Source organism: Pongo abelii, chromosome 1, assembly GCF_028885655.2.
Source record: "Pongo abelii isolate AG06213 chromosome 1, NHGRI_mPonAbe1-v2.0_pri, whole genome shotgun sequence".
NCBI lineage: Eukaryota > Metazoa > Chordata > Mammalia > Primates > Hominidae > Pongo > Pongo abelii.
Window position 1 is genome coordinate 62,853,046 of NC_071985.2, and position 17,260 is coordinate 62,870,305.

Consider the following 17,260-nt stretch of genomic DNA (forward strand, 5'->3'; position numbering starts at 1 on the left):
TAATGCAATAGGCATGAAAATAATTTTCTATATCTAATGTTGTATAGAGTTTACACAGCACTTTGTAATTCTGATTAGTTATTCACAGGGATGTTACCATTAACTCACAAAATATGTAAAGGGAAATTAATGCCAACTTAATGTAATATCATCACAAAACATCTGATTCTCAGTATGAATGACCAATATGAGTGTAGTGGGTTGAATGGTGGCTCCGTATAAAATACCATTTCCTAATCCCTTGGACCTGTGAATACAACCTTATTTGGGGAAAGACTCTTTGCAAATGTAATTTAATTAAGGATTTTGAGATTAGATCATCTTGGATTATGTAGATGGGCCCTAAATTCAATGCCAATTATTCTTATATGAGATACAAGAGAAGACATGCACACAAAAGAAAAGGCCATACAAAAATGAAGGCAGAGATTGGAGAGATGCAACCACAAGGCGAGCAATGCCTGGAACCACCAAAAGCTGGACAAGGCAAGGAAGGGGTCTACTGTGGAGGCTTTAGAGAGACGACATCCTGTTGATGCCTTAATTTCAACTTCTGCCTTCCAAAACTGTGAGAGAATATATTTCTGTTGTTGTAAGTCACCATGTTTGGGGTAATTTGTTACAGAAGCTCCAGGAAACTAGTACAAGAGATAAAACTGGAAGTACTACATTAAATGCTGTGCACTTTCCTTCACCAGCCATTGTAGATTGGTGCCCACAAAGCTAATGCTTGGACTGATTTGGCTGTGATGTGGGCCAACCTAAGCATTATAAGTGAATAATATGTGGAGATTCTAAAACAGGTCATGCCCTCGTTTCAACAAATAAATCAGGTGATTGTGGAAAAATACAGATACTTTTTCCTTTATTAGTGGGTTTAAATGGAATTCTGACCCTAAGTGAAATATAGGCAGATCAGTTTAATTTAGATACATTACTTCCATCATTTGTGAAGACTGCCTCATTTCAAATTTTCCTTTCTTCTTTCTTCCTTCTCTCCTTCCCTCATTTCCTCTTTCTCTCTTTCCTTGAATAAATTTTAAGAGAATAAACCGGTTGTTCTGGCTTCTTGTCATTAAGCATTTAAATGAACACTGAAAAACTGAGCCAGATTTATGTCCAATGTATGGCAACACAATATAACTTAATTTATGGCATAATAACTAAAATCTATTACTCTCCCTAAAAGTTAGTAAGATAAAGGGGAAAATAATTTCAAGTAGTAAACTCTGAATTCTTCTATATTCCTTGCTTTCTTGCTCCCCAATAAAACCCAGAGTCCCTTCATTTTCCCCTAAATTCACAGCCTGTTAATTTTGCATGCTTGAGTATGAAGACTTTGGTTTATTTTCATGACCAACAATCTATCTCATTGATTGTCTTTGGATGAGCTCTAATGGTACACTAAATTTACATATTATACATCTAAGATATTAAATGGTTAACAGAAAGAAACTTGACAAAATGAAATACAAAGCTGCTTTTGTTAGATAAATTAATAGTAATAATATTTAGAATCATGAACTCTTTTTATTATTATTATTATACTTTAGGTTTTAGGGTACATGTGCGCAATGTGCAGGTTAGTTACATATGTATACATGTGCCATGCTGGTGCGCTGCACCCACTAACTCGTCATCTAGCATTAGGTATATCTCCCAATGCTATCCCTCGCCCCTCCCCCCACCCCACAACAGTCCCCAAAGTGTGATGTTCCCCTTCCTGTGTCCATGTGTTCTCATTGTTCAATTCCCACCTATGAGTGAGAATATGCGGTGTTTGGTTTTTTGTTCTTGTGATAGTTTACTGAGAATGATGATTTCCAATTTCATCCATGTCCCTACAAAGGACATGAACTCATCATTTTTTATGGCTGCATAGTATTCCATAGTGTATATGTGCCACATTTTCTTAATCCAGTCTATCATTGTTGGACATTTGGGTTGGTTCCAAGTCTTTGCTATTGTGAATAATGCCGCAATAAACATACGTGTGCATGTGTCTTTATAGCAGCATGATTTATAGTCCTTTGGGTATATACCCAGTAATGGGATGGCTGGGTCAAATGGAATTTCTAGTTCTAGATCCCTGAGGAATCGCCATACTGACTTCCACAAGGGTTGAACTAGTTTACAGTCCCACCAACAGTGTAAAAGTGTTCCTATTTCTCCACATCCTCTCCAGCACCTGTTGTTTCCTGACTTTTTAATGATTGCCATTCTAACTGGTGTGAGATGGTATCTCATTGTGGTTTTGATTTGCATTTCTCTGATGGCCAGTGATGGTGAGCATTTTTTCATGTGTGTTTTGGCTGCATAAATGTCTTCTTTTGAGAAGTGTCTGTTCATATCCTTCACCCACTTTTTGATGGGGTTGTTTGTTTTTTTCTTGTAAATTTGTTTGAGTTCATTGTAGATTCTGGATATTAGCCCTTTGTCAGATGAGTAGGTTGTGAAAATTTTCTCCCATTTTGTAGGTTGCCTGTTCACTCTGATGGTAGTTTCTTTTGCTGTGCAGAAGCTCTTGAGTTTAATTAGATCCCATTTGTCAATTTTGGCTTTTGTTGCCATTGCTTTTGGTGTTTTAGACATGAAGTCTTGCCCATGCCTATGTCCTGAATGGTAATGCCTAGGTTTTCTTCTAGGGTTTTTATGGTTTTAGGTCTAACGTTTAAGTCTTTAATCCATCTTGAATTGATTTTTGTATAAGGTGTAAGGAAGGGATCCAGTTTCAGCTTTCTACATATGGCTAGCCAGTTTTCCCAGCACCATTTATTAAATAGGGAATCCTTTCCCCATTGCTTGTTTTTCTCAGGTTTGTCAAAGATCAGATAGTTGTAGATATGTGGTGTTATTTCTGATGGCTCTATTCTGTTCCATTGATCTATATCTCTGTTTTGGTACCAGTACCATGCTGTTTTGGTTACTGTAGCCTTGTAGTATAGTTTGAAGTCAGGTAGTGTGATGCCTCCGGCTTTGTTCTTTTGGCTTAGGATTGACTTGGTGATGCGGGCTCTTTTTTGGTTCCATATGAACTTTAAAGTAGTTTTTTCCAATTCTGTGAAGAAAGTCATTGGTAGCTTGATGGGGATGGCATTGAATCTGTAAATTACCTTGGGCAGTATGGCCATTTTCACAATATTGATTCTTCCTACCCATGAGCATGGAATGTTCCTCCATTTGTTTGTATCCTCTTTTATTTCCTTGAGCAGTGGTTTGTAGTTCTCCTTGAAGAGGTCCTTCACATCCCTTGTGAGTTGGATTCCTAGGTATTTTATTCTTTTTGAAGCAATTGTGAATGGGAGTTCACTCATGATTTGGCTCTCTGTTTGTCTGTTATTGGTGTATAAGAATGCTTGCGATTTTTGTACATTGATTTTGTATCCTGAGACTTTGCTGAAGTTGCTTATCAGCTTAAGAGATTTTGGGCTGAGACGATGGGGTTTTCTAGATATACAATCATGTCGTCTGCAAACAGGGACAATTTGACTTCCTCTTTTCCTAATTGAATACCCTTTATTTCCTTCTCCTGCCTAATTGCCCTGGCAAGAACTTCCAACACTATGTTGAAGAGAAGTGGTGAGAGAGGGCATCCCTGTCTTGTGCCAGTTTTCAAAGGGAATGCTTCCAGTTTTTTCCATTGAGTAAGATATTGGCTGTGGGTTTGTCATAGATAGCTCTTATTATTTTGAGATACGTCCCATCAATACCTAATTTATTGAGAGTTTTTAGCATGAAGCGTTGTTGAATTTTGTCAAAGGCCTTTTCTGCATCTATTGAGATAATCATGTGGTTTTTGTCTTTGGTTCTGTTTATATGCTGGATTACATTTATTGATTTGCGTATATTGAACCAGCCTTGCATCCCAGGGATGAAGCCCACTTGATCATGGTGGATAAGCTTTTCGATGTGCTGCTGGATTCGGTTTGCCAGTATTTTACTGAGGATTTTTGCATCAATGTTCATCAAGGATATTGGTCTAAAATTCTCTTTTTTGGTTGTGTCTCTGCCCGGCTTTGGTATCAGGATGATGCTGGCCTCATAAAATGAGTTAGGGAGGATTCCCTCTTTTTCTATTGATTGGAATCGTTTCAGAAGGAATGGTACCAGTTCCTCCTTGTACCTCTGGTAGAATTCGGCTGTGAATCCATCTGGTCCTGGACTTTTTTTGGTTGGTAAGCTATTGATTATTGCCACAATTTCAGCTCCTGTTATTGGTCTATTCAGAGATTCAACTTCTTCCTGGTTTAATCTTGGGAGGGTGTATGTGTTGAGGAATTTATCCATTTCTTCTAGATTTTCTAGCTTATTTGTGTAGAGGTGTTTGTAATATTCTCTGATGGTAGTTTGTATTTCTGTGGGATTGGTGGTGATATCCCCTTTATCATTTTTTATTGCATCTATTTGATTCTTCTCTCTTTTTTTTCTTTATTAATCTTGCTAGCGGTCTATCAATTTTGTTGATCCTTTCAAAAAACCAGCTCCTGGATTCATTAATTTTTTGAAGGGTTTTTTGTGTCTCTATTTCCTTCCGTTCTGCTCTGATTTTAGTTATTTCTTGCCTTCTGCTAGCTTTTGAATGTGTTTGCTCTTGCTTTTCTAGTTCTTTTAATTGTGATGTTAGGGTGTCAATTTTGGATCTTTCCTGCTTTCTCTTATGGGCATTTAGTGCTATAAATTTCCCTCTACACACTGCTTTGAATGCATCCCAGAGATTCTGGTATGTTGTGTCTTGGTTCTCATTGGTTTCAAAGAACATCTTTATTTCTGCCTTCATTTCATTATGTACCCAGTAGTCATTCAGGAGCAGGTTGTTCAGTTTCCATGTAGTTGAGCAGTTTTGAGTGAGATTCTTAATCCTGAGTTCTAGCTTGATTGCACTGTGATCTGAGAGATAGTTTGTTATAATTTCTGTTCTTTTACATTTACTGAGGAGAGCTTTACTTCCAAGTATGTGGTCAATTTTGGAATAGGTGTGGTGTGGTGCTGAAAAAAATGTATATTCTGTTGATTTGGGGTGGAGAGTTCTGTAGATGTCTATTAGGTCAGCTTGGTGCAGACCTGAGTTGAATTCCTGGGTATCCTTGTTGACTTTCTGTCTCACTGATCTGTCTAATGTTGACAGTGGGGTGTTAAAGTCTCCCATTATTAATGTGTGGGAGTCTAAGTCTCTTTATAGGTCACTCAGGACTTGCTTTATGAATCTGGGTGCTCCTGTATTGGGTGCATATATATTTAGGATAGTTAGCTCTTCTTGTTGAATTGATCCCTTTACCATTATGTAATGGCCTTCTTTGTCTCTTTTGATCTTTGTTGGTTTAAAGTCTGTTTTATCAGAGACTAGGATTGCAACCCCTGCCTTTTTTTGTTTTCCATTGGCTTGGTAGATCTTCCTCCATCCTTTTATTTTGAGCCTATGTGTGTCTCTGCAGGTGAGATGGGTTTCCTGATTACAGCACACTGATGGGTCTTGGGTCTTTATCCAATTTGCCAGTCTATGTCTTTAATTGGAGCATTTAGTCCATTTACATTTAAAGTTAATATTGTTATATGTGAATTTGATCCTGTCATTATGATGTTAGCTGGTTATTTTGCTCGTTAGTTGATGCGGTCTTTTCCTAGTCTCGATGGTCTTTAAATTTTGGCATGATTTTGCAGTGGCTGGTACCGGTTGTGCCTTTCCATGTTTAGTGCTTCTTTCAGGAGCTCTTTTAGGGCAGGCCCGGTGGTGACAAAATCTCTCAGCATGTGCTTGTCTGTAAAGTATTTTATTTCTCCTTCACTTATGAAGCTTAGTTTGGCTGGATATGAAATTCTGGGTTGAAAATTCTTTTCTTTAAGAATGTTGAATATTGGCCCCCACTCTCTTCTGGCTTGTAGGGTTTCTGCTGAGAGATCCGCTGTTAGTCTGATGGGCTTCCCTTTGTGGGTAACCCGACCTTTCTCTCTGGCTGCCCTTAACATTTTTTCCTTCATTTCAACTTTGGTGAATCTGACAATTATGTGTCTTGGAGTTGCTCTTCTTGAGGAGTATCTTTGTGGCGTTCTCTGTATTTCCTGAATTTGAGTGTTGGCCTGCCTTGCTAGATTGGGGAAGTTCTCCTGGATAATATCCTGCAGAGTGTTTTCCAACTTGGTTCCATTCTCCCCGTCACTTTCAGGTACACCAATCAGACGTAGATTTGGTCTTTTCACATAGTCCCACATTTCTTGGAGGCTTTGCTCATTTCTTTTCATTCTTTTTTCTCTAAACTTCCCTTCTCTCTTCATTTCATTCATTTCATCTTCCATTGCTGATACCCTTTCTTCCATTTGATCGCATCGGCTCCTGAGGCTTCTGCATTCTTCACGTCGTTCTCGAGCCTTGGTTTTCAGCTCCATCAGCTCCTTTAAGCACTTCTCTGTATTGGTTATTCTAGTTATACATTCTTCTAAATTTTTTTCAAAGTTTTCAACTTCTTTGCCTTTGGTTTGAATATCCTCCCGTAGCTCGTAGTAATTTGATCGTCTGAAGCCTTCTTCTCTTAGCTCATCAAAGTCATTCTCTGTCCAGCTTTGTTCCGTTGCTGGTGAGGAACTGCGTTCCTTTGGAGGAGGAGAGGCACTCTGCTTTTTAGAGTTTCCAGTTTTTCTGCACTGTTTTTTCCCCATCTTTGTGGTTTTATCTACTTTTGGTCTTTGATGATGGTGATGTACAGATGGGTTTTTGGTGTGGATGTCCTTTCTGTTTGTTAGTTTTCCTTCTAACAGACAGGACCCTCAGCTGCAGGTCTGTTGGAGTACCCGGCTGGCCGTGTGAGGTGTCAGTCTGCCCCTGCTGGGGGGTGCCTCCCAGTTAGGCTTCTCGGGGGGTCAGGGGTCAGGGACCCACTTGAGGAGGCAGCCTGCCCGTTCTCAGATCTCCAGCTGCGTGCTGGGAGAACCACTGCTCTCCTCAAAGCTGTCAGACAGGGACATTTAAGTCTGCAGAGGTTACTGCTGTCTTTTTGTTTGTCTGTGCCGTGCCCCCAGAGGTGGAGCCTACAGAGGCAGGCAGGCCTCCTTGAACTGTGGTGGGCTCCACCCAGTTCGGGCTTCCAGGCTGCTTTGTTTACCTAAGCAAGCCTGGGCAATGGCGGGCGCCCCTCCCCCAGCCTCGCTGCCGACTTGCTGTTTGATCTCAGACTGCTGTGCTAGCAATCAGCGAGACTCCGTGGGCGTAGGACCCTCTCAGCCAGGTGTGGGCTATAGTCTCCTGGTGCACCGTTTCCTAAGCCCGTTGGAAAAGCACAGTATTCGGGTGGGAGTGGCCCGATTTTCCAGGTGCCGTCTGTCACCCCTGGAAAGGGAACTTCCTGACCCCTTGCGCTTCCCAAGTGAGGCAATGCCTCGCCCCTGCTTCGGCTGGGGCACAGTGTGCTCACCCACTGACCTGCGCCCACTGTCTGGCACTCCCTAGTGAGATGAACATGGTACCTCAGATGGAAATGCAGAAATCACCCTTCTTCTGCATCGCTCACGCTGGAAGCTGTAGACCGGAGCTGTTCCTATTCTGCCATCTTGGCTCCTCCCAGAAAATCATGAACTCTTTACATTGGACTACTACTAGGGTGTGTGCTAACTAATCTAAATAAATTAGTGTCACACTGACGTCATTAATTTTCAAGGCCAGTTACAACACAGATACAACATAAATTGTGGTTGCTTTTATCAAAAGACATGATCTCCATCTTTCTATATGTTCTTGACAAAATATGACATTTAACTATACGAAGTGCTAGAATTTTCTGCAAATGTGAAATAAAGTCAATAGTTCTACTTTTTTGCCCAGCATGTATGCTCTAATATTTTGTGAAAGGCAGTATCCATATTTCAGTCTCAAAAATAGGAAATTATTTGCTATTTAATTACCTTAAGAAAATCATATTGCATATATCCAATTATTACATTAGGGATTCTCCCCTCCTATCAAAAGAACTTTATGTAGACTCCTTGTGAATTTTCAAATTTTATTATGTTATATATAAAACAAATGTTCTACTTTTGTATTGATAGTATAACATTTTTATCAATTTAACAATTCTATTTTGGCAATCTTTTAGACTAATTTAGGAATACATATTTTGATAACAACACTTATAGGTTTAAGGTACTTTTAATATTCCAAGTCAGCCTGAAAAGATTATTTTGTTTACTTTGAACTTGCTGAAGTACATACCTAGAGACAAGAAAAACTATATTATGTGTAATATATTGCAATGTACTTTATATTAAATGTCAGAAAATATAATTCATTATTTCCAGAATGGTAGGTTTCATGTTATGCTAAATAAATAATAAAAGGAAGTATATAAATTTGGAGAAAGGCACGGGAAGAAAAGAATTGACGAAATGATTTTAAAACACATCTAAGAGAATGCACAGGTAGAAATGCCTATATGTACTACAGAAGGAGTGATTGGAGACATGCTTTTTATTATAGTAGGCATATAATAAAGCTACAGTTATTAAAATGCAGTATGGTACTGACATAAGAACTGCAAGATTGTCAGATGGATTAATGAAACGCAACAGATTAAAAAAAATCCTTGTGCCCTATAATAATCATATAGTATATGATATAATAAGCATAACAAAATAATGCCAAAAAAGTCTATGGGGGATTGTGTTATTACAAATGCAATGTATTCAAAAAGATTAATGACTTAAATACATTTAGGAGAATAATATAAAAATTAAAATATCAATCCATATTTAACTGATATTGGTAAGAATGAATTTCAAGAATATACTGCCCAAAGCAATCTACAGATCCAATGCAATCCGTATCAAAATACCAGTGACATTCTTTACAGAAATAGAAAAAAATATGTCCTAAAATTTATATGGAACCACAAAAGACCCCAAATAACCAAAGCAATCCTGAGCAAAAAGAACAAAGCTGGAGGCATCACATTACCTGACTTCGAATTATACTACAAAGCTACAGTAACCAAAACAGCATGATACTGGCACAAAAATGGACATATAGACCAATGAAACAGAAAAGAGAACCCAGAAATAAATCCACCCATTGCAGTTCAATTCATTTGCAACAAAGTTGCCCAGAATATATACCGGGGAAGGGATAGTCTCTTCAATAAATGGTTCTGGGAAAACTGAATATCCACATGCAGAAAAATGAAACTAGACTGCTGTCTCTTGACATATGTAAAAATCAAATAAAAATCAATTAAAGAGTAACATCTAAGTCCTAAAGCTATAAAACTACTAGAATAAAACATTGGGAAAACACTCCAGGACACTGATCTGGGCAAAGATTTCTTGAATAAGACCTCAGATGCACAGGCAACCAAAGCAAAAATGAACAAATAGGATCACATCAAAAAAAAAGCTTCTGCACAGCAAAAGAAATAATCAACAAAGAAAAGAGACAAACCACAGAATGGGAGAAAATATTTGCAGACCATCCATCTGACAAGGGATTAATACACAGAATATATAAGAAGATCAAACAATTCAATAGGAAAAACAATCGGATTTTAAAATGGGCAAAAGATCTGAATAGATATTTCTCAAAAGAAGATATACAAATGCCCAATAGGAATATGAAAAAATGTTTAACATCACTAATCCTCAAAGAAATATAAATTAAAACTACAATAAGATTCAACCTTACCCCAGTTAAAATGACTTTTATCTGAAAGATAGGAAATAACAATTGTTGATGAGGATGTGGAGAAAGGGGAACCCTCCTACATGGTTGCTTGGAATCTAAATTAGTACAGCTACCACAGAAAACAGTATGGAGGTTCCTAGAAAAACTAAAAATAGAACTACCATATGATCCAGTAATCCCATTACTGGGTATATATCCAAAAGAAAAGAAAATCAGTATGTTGAAGAGATATCTGTACTCTCATGCTGATTGCAGCACTATTCACAATAGCCAAAATATGGAATCAATGTAAGCATTGATCAACAAACGAATGAATAAAGAAAATGTGACACCTACACACTATAGAATATTATTCAGACATAAAAAATAACGAAATCCTGTCATTTGTAATAACATGATAGGAACTAGAACTAGAGGACATTATGTTAAGTTGAATAATCCAGGTGCAGAAAGACAAATATTACATGTTCTTAGGTGTGGAACTAAAAACAGTTGAATTAATGGAAATAGAAAGTATAATGATGGTTACCATCTGTTGGGAAGGCTAGTGGAAAGGGGAAATAATGAGTGAATGGAAAATTGGTACAAAAATACAGTAAGATAAAAGGAATAAGATCTAGTGTTCAGTAGCACAATTGGGTAACTATAGTTAACAATAATTTATTATATATTTCAAAATAACTAAAAGAATGGAATTGGAATGTTACTAACACAAAGAGGTGATAAATGCTTGAGGGGATGGATATCCCAATTACCCTAATTGATCATTCCACATATGATTGTATCAAATTTGACATGTACATCATAAATATGTACAAGTATTCTGCATCCATAAATAATTAAAAATAAAAATTTTAAAAACTAATATGAAAAAGAGAAAATATAGTGAAAAAAATTTTTAAAATTATAAGAAAGAATAAAAACAATGGAAGAAGCTCCTACATAAATATCTGAAACAATAAAATCATCAACAACAAAAGTTCCAATACAAATGACATATTAGGTCATATTTGCAAAAATAAGACAAACTTTAATATTCTTAAGACATAAAAAGAATGTTTATTAATAGGAACATCACAAATAATCCAATTAAAAATAGTTTAAAAACATCAATATATAATAAGCATGACAAACCATTCAATCTCACAAAGGAAGAAAAGTGAAGCATAAATGTGAGGTTTTTTATCCCCATCATATTGTATACAATTTTTTTTACTTTGTCTTTAATATTTTTTCCTGCCAGCAAGGCATGTAAAACAGAGACTCACATATATAATTAGATATAGTAATGTAAATTGGTGAAGCTTCTCTAGAAATCAATCTGAAAATATTTACTAAAAGTCATAAAATGATACACATCTAGAAACCAACCTAAATAAATAATTAAAATGTGATTAAAGATTCATGTGCAAGGATAATGACTACAGAAAAAGGTGGCAAGATAGCAATAATCTAAAAGTTGAAAATACAGCATTGTTAAATAAATTCTCATGTATCTGTATACAGAGGTAGTATATATTTTATTTTATTTTATAAACATCTTATATATCTCTTTTATATTTATCGTATTATAAGTCTTTATAATTATGTTTTTTAAAATATTTAATGGCATGAAAAAATGCTCATAATACAGTTGTAAGTAGAAAGAAACAGAATGCAAAACTACATGACCCTGGTATAGTCACACACACACACACACACACACACACACAAACACACACACACACACACCCCCCGCAAAAAGAGACTACAAGAAAATACCAAAATACTAACAGCTGTTGCCTGGAAGTACTGCATTTATAAACCAAATGTTCACACATTTTACAAGTATATATTCTTAATCACAAATAATGAGTTGACATTTAAAAATTACTGCAAAGTGTAATGATTCTTTTTAAAGGTACAAAGTGATGTTCCAAAACCTCCTTCAACTCATTAAGGTGGTGGAGCTCTGATTCATATATAAAATGATGGCTTTGACATTTTATACCCCCATTGGTGAAATGAATAATACAGTGTCTTCCACCACTAGAACCAGCTTCTAAGCTATCATCTTAGAGTCATCCATTGAAACCCACCTCCCCACAGTTTCTCATAGGTCATCAAATTCAGTCACCCACTCTGGTGCAGTAATACTTCATTATCCTATGCTTGGATTATAGTACATTTCTCTTAATGTTAATTCCTTGCCTTCCATTCTCCAACTCATCCTACTTTCCATTGTCAGATTAATCATCCTAAAATTCCAATTTCATGAAGTCATTTGTCTGCTGAAATCCTCCACTGATTCTCCATTTCCTATTGTCCTATCTTAAACTCTCTCCTTAAGCCTTTCTAAGGGAGCTGAATATCTGTCACTTCTAATCAGATCACTCCAGCCCCTTAGATGTGCTCATTGCCATCTCTGTGCTGTCTTCACCCTATTTCATTCATTACCCTGTTCATTAACTCCAGTATGCACCAATCTATTCTTATATTTATCCCCATAATACACATACTTATATAAACGTATATTAATGACTATTTAATAGTAAGTTTCTCAATTTCCCTCCAAGTGGCTCTTGTGAATAAAAGTCTTTGCCCCAAAAAACCAAAATATTTTGGGAGATCAGGAACTGTATTTTCCCACTAACTGCTGCACACAGCACACTACACAGAAAAGAGTTCATGAACAGTGTGCACAAAGGAGGCAGCTGGTAAAGGGTAAGAAATTCTCATTCTGTAGCTTTGGAGTCTGGTCCCATCTCACCATTTCTTAACTAGCACTTCCCTAGCCAGGTCGTGGGCTGTGCTCATTCCACATATTATTTAATTTGTTGATAAGATTTTATCTCATTGATACTTGTTTCTTTGTCTGAATACCTTTACTACCCCAAAAATAGATAAAGTATGAAAGCACTTTGAACATGTAAGGTTTTCTATATAAGAGTTATTATAATAACCATTATTGGTCTTGAGAGCAGTTTAATCATCATATGATAGAGAAAAAAACAGATATGCTGTCAGAGGACCTGGGCTATCACTGATTCCACCTGGTTGGGAGATCATGAACTGTTCCATCTAATCGTTATGAATTGCCACTTCTTAATCTATAAAATCAAAATAATAACTCCATCTCTCTCATAGCATTTCATTTATTCACCTACAAAAAATCCTACATACTCTCATATTTTGGCCAGCACCTAAATGACAATTAGGACCAAATGATTAAAACAAAATAAACACAGACAGAGAACACAGTTCTAGTCACAAGGAGTTCACAGACAGTGAAAGCAATATATATGTAAGCAAAAACATACAATATACTATGATAATTGCTGTAATAGAAGAATTGACTGAGTCCTATGCACTTTAGCCATATGTGTGGAAGTCAAGAAAGATAACACTTGAGCTGCGTCTAAAGAATGTTTTGAGTATTCCAGGCAGAGAGAACAAAGCGTATTTATTTGAGGGCGAGGCCAAAGTGCGGCCCAGCAATCTTTCCATATTGCCACATTCAGAAGCTTTTCTCTTTTCTTCACAGAGGCAGACTTTTATTCGCCCCACATGCCTGACTCCACTACCTCCATATTTTCTTCCTCACAAGTTAACCTTGACTCCTAATTCCTATAAAACTTCAAAGTCAGCACATGAATACTTCCTTAACTTCCTTTTTCCATAACTAATGATAAATCTTCATCTGCTGCCATTTTCCCCCAGCGTGGACATTTCAATACTGTTCCCCAGTTGTGTCCTTGATTCCTTTCCCACTTCCCAACCCTATATCCTTCCCAGAGATGTGACTTCATCCTATATCTCATCTCTTTTCTCTTCAGTAATACCTTCTTCATTAACGACTCCTAGCCATCAGTATATAAACATGCTTGTCTCTTCTATTAACAACCCACCCCCAACCACCCACCCACACAGTTTTCCTCTTCCCCACATCCTCTTACAGATACAGTCCATCTCCTTCCCTGAACAATCTACAGAAATGATGTCTCTCTTTTTTTTTTTTTTTTAAACTTCTACTCATCCCTCAAACCACTCTGGTCTGATTTCTGCCCTCACAGCCCTATTGAAACTGGCCTTGTCCGGTTCATCAAAAAACCCCCTTGTTGTTACATATCTTCAGTTTTCATAATACTACACACTTTCTTTGTTCTCCTCCTTTCCCCTTGATAGCATTCTTTAAAGTACTATTTATGTCCACTTCTCTTCTCAGGGTATACCCTCTCCATTCATGGTTTTAATGATCATTTACTTGCTAACTCCCAAATCTCAGCCTCATTTCCTTTCTAAACTTCAGACCCACTGTATTATTCTTGTCCTGCTCAGGACTCTGACCTTTATTGAGCTCATTAGAATCATTTAAAAGTTTCTTTAAGCAGGAGACTGATTGAATCATGTTTGCATTTTAGAACTACTACTCATAAAGATGTAGACAATACATTAAATGAATAAGAAACTGGAGTCAAAGGGACTAAGAGATATATAAGGCAAGCAAGAGAATGTGGTAGAGAATGGAATGCTGTATTAGGTATCCTTACCTTGAACGGAGGACTAGAGTCACTTGGTCTTGCAGAAAAGTCAAAGGAGATTATGAGATCAACCCCTCTCTGAGGTCTCAGTATCAAGGGATACGGCAGGTTAAATGTGAGCCCACTGTCCACTACATGAATCTTTTTACTTTTGACATCCAGAGGCTCATATATTCGCTCAAATTCATCAGGATCTTAAAAACATAAAAGAAAAACAAGAATGAATTAAATGATCATTCATCAATATTTATCATCTAAAAATGTTGGTTTCAAATTTGAAAGAATTTCATATGATTAGGCCCTCAGGCTTTGGAGACAAATAGAGCTGGGCATGAAACCAACTTTAGCAATTGTAATTATTACCTTTAAGTCTTAGTTTCTTCATCTGTAACATCAGGATAAAAGTAATTATCAAATAAGGTTGCTGTGAGGATTTATAGGGACAATGCACAGAAAGCACTTAGCTCAGGTCCTGGTATTAACTCTAAGCTATGATCACTTTAATAGTATTATCTTACATTACGTAGGTCTTTACAGGTTTCTAAACATTTCCTCATGCATAATCTTGTTTAATTCTTATAACAGACAGGTGAGGAAGAGGACATCTGTAAATGGAGGGTGAAGCCAATGAAGAGTCATCTCAAAGGTGGCACAACTGGGAGGTGGCAGACTCTGTATGGTTCCCAGGCTGCCTCTCTTGAGGGTGAGTGTGCATTCCACCACAAGGTGGGAGTTCAAGGAAATCATCCAGCCAACACACCCAGCAAATATATGTTGGCTACTACCATTCAGATATGATTCCAGATGCTGAACAAGATAGATACATGCTCTGCTCTGATAGAGCTCATATTGCGAGTACACCACCAATAAGTAAATAAATGTATTAAGAGGGCAGTTCATAAAGTGATAAATGCAATGAAGAAAATGATCTAGAACACTATAATAAGGAGTAACTTCAGGTGGATGGTCAGGGGAGATGCCTCTGAGAAGAAAACCTTACACTGAAATAAGAATAATGATATGGAACAGGCCATCTAAAGATTGGGAGGGTGGGATCCAGAAGTTACTAGGGAGAGGGAGGAGCTACAGCAAGGGTCCCAAGGCAGAATCAGGCTGGGTGTGTTTGAGGACAGCAAGGAGCCTGCAGTCTGAGGACAGTATGGGAGGAGAACAGATGAGATGGCAAGGAGTCTGAAGAAAAAGAGGACCTAGAGATCATCAATTTTATGAAAAAATAATACTGATAACACACTACTCTTCACATTTATGTGTGGTGCTCCTAATTCACTTGCCAGGAAAATAAAACATGACCAGAATTGAACCGGTTTGAATTGAACTGGATAAAATGCCATACAGCTGTTGTGCTCTGTTCCCTTGTCCACACTCTTGTTTCCTCCTGCTGTTAGAAGAAGGCTGGCAAAGCCCAAGAGGGAGGCCTATGATAGTAGAATAAAGTGAAGATGGTCACACCAGATATGAATAAGGATCTCTGACTTAATACCTATGTACGTACATACATGCTCAGCACATAGTAGGAACCTAGTGTATGTTAGTTTCCCTTCATATGTTTCTAAGTGAGAATAAGACTATAATTCTCCTACAGTCAGTTTTACTTATTCGATTTTAAAAGCATGAAATCAAAAAGGAAAGCAAATCTTTAAATTCTTCTTGGTCCAATTAAATCCATAATCCTCATTATAAATAAAGGTTGAAGTAAAAACACCAATGAGACAGTCATAATATTTTATTCAGTGTAAAGTGAAAAAATAAGACTTTGGCATAGTTATTAATACTTTAAAGAAACATTAATATCCTTCTAACATTCTACAGTTAACAAAGTCATCTGTTTCCTAACATCTATTAAAAATTCCCATTTCTAAAATACTGAATAACAAATAAATGTTACAAACGCTTACTAGTGATGCTTATAAATAAAGAAGAATAAATTTTATGGCTGAGGCAATTCATACGGCCCAGAATAGGTGAAGCAAAGAGGAAATTTGTGAATAAGGGTCTTGAATAAAACCAAATGTGCTAAAAATAAAGCTATTTTTAAAGACAACGATAAGGTAATATGGCTAAATAATAAAGGCTGGCTGTGCCCAAGGCTAACTTATAGGGCAATAAGGAGAGAGACGAGAAATAGTTCTTTAAATAATTATCTGTAGATCAATTCTGTTTTCTTAATAAGTATTTACAAACAGTAGTGAGAATGCACTTTGCCATCAGCCAAGATACTAGACTATCACGGAACCTAGAATGTAAAGATGTAAGACTGAACTATATAAACTGTAGAGCCCAATTTTAATATTTATTCCTCTGAAATTTTTAGTTTAACAATTACATATGTGAACATCTTAAAGGTAAAAATATTCTTTGGCTTAAATTTATTTTTAAATATTTTACTAAAAAGTTATAATTCATTAGTTGGTTACTCATATTTATCCTAATGATGACTTCATTTATACTGAGTCGATTATGTGTCAGAAATTTCATATATAAGATTTATTATTCTTATATGACTCTTACAAAGGAGACAGCCATTTTAAAGATAAGGAAACAGTCTTACAAAGGAGGTAGCCATTTTAAAGATAAGGAAACTGAGGCTCACAGAGGTAAAATAAATTGTCTATTTTGAAACAGATAGTGAGAGTCAAGATTCCAAGCCAGGTTCACAAGGTCTAAGCCCTAAGCACGGTGTCACACTATTACTTTAGAAAGTGGCATGACTAAGAGGGCTTGAAATGAATAATATAAAAAATAATAACTACAAAGTGGCCAGGCGCAGTGGCTCACGCCTGTTCATCCCAGCACTTTGGGAGTCCAAGGCGGGTGGATCACGAGGTCAGGAGATCGAGACCATCCTGGCTAACATGGTGAAACCCCGTCTCTACTAAAAAATACAAAAATTTAGCTGGGCGTGGTGGTGGGCGCCTGTAGTCCCAGCTACTGTGAGGCTGAGATAGGAGAATGGCGTGAACTCGGGAGACTGAGCTTGCAGAGAGCCGAGACCGCGCCGCTGCACTGCAGCCTGGGCGATAGAGCAAGACTCCGTCTCCAAAAAAAAATAAATAAATAAATA

General features: G+C 37.0%; 1 protein-coding gene across 3 annotated transcripts in view; it reads right to left on the reverse strand.

Annotated features, from left to right (window-relative positions):
* PLA2G4A (phospholipase A2 group IVA) overlaps nucleotides 1-17,260 on the reverse strand; it is a 166,666-nt gene that overhangs the window by 15,240 nt on the left and 134,166 nt on the right. For all 3 annotated transcript variants that reach the window (XM_009239984.3, XM_054527419.2, NM_001132692.1), the window contains 1 exon segment: nucleotides 14,188-14,372. In XM_009239984.3, coding sequence (XP_009238259.1) covers nucleotides 14,188-14,372 — 185 coding nt within the window.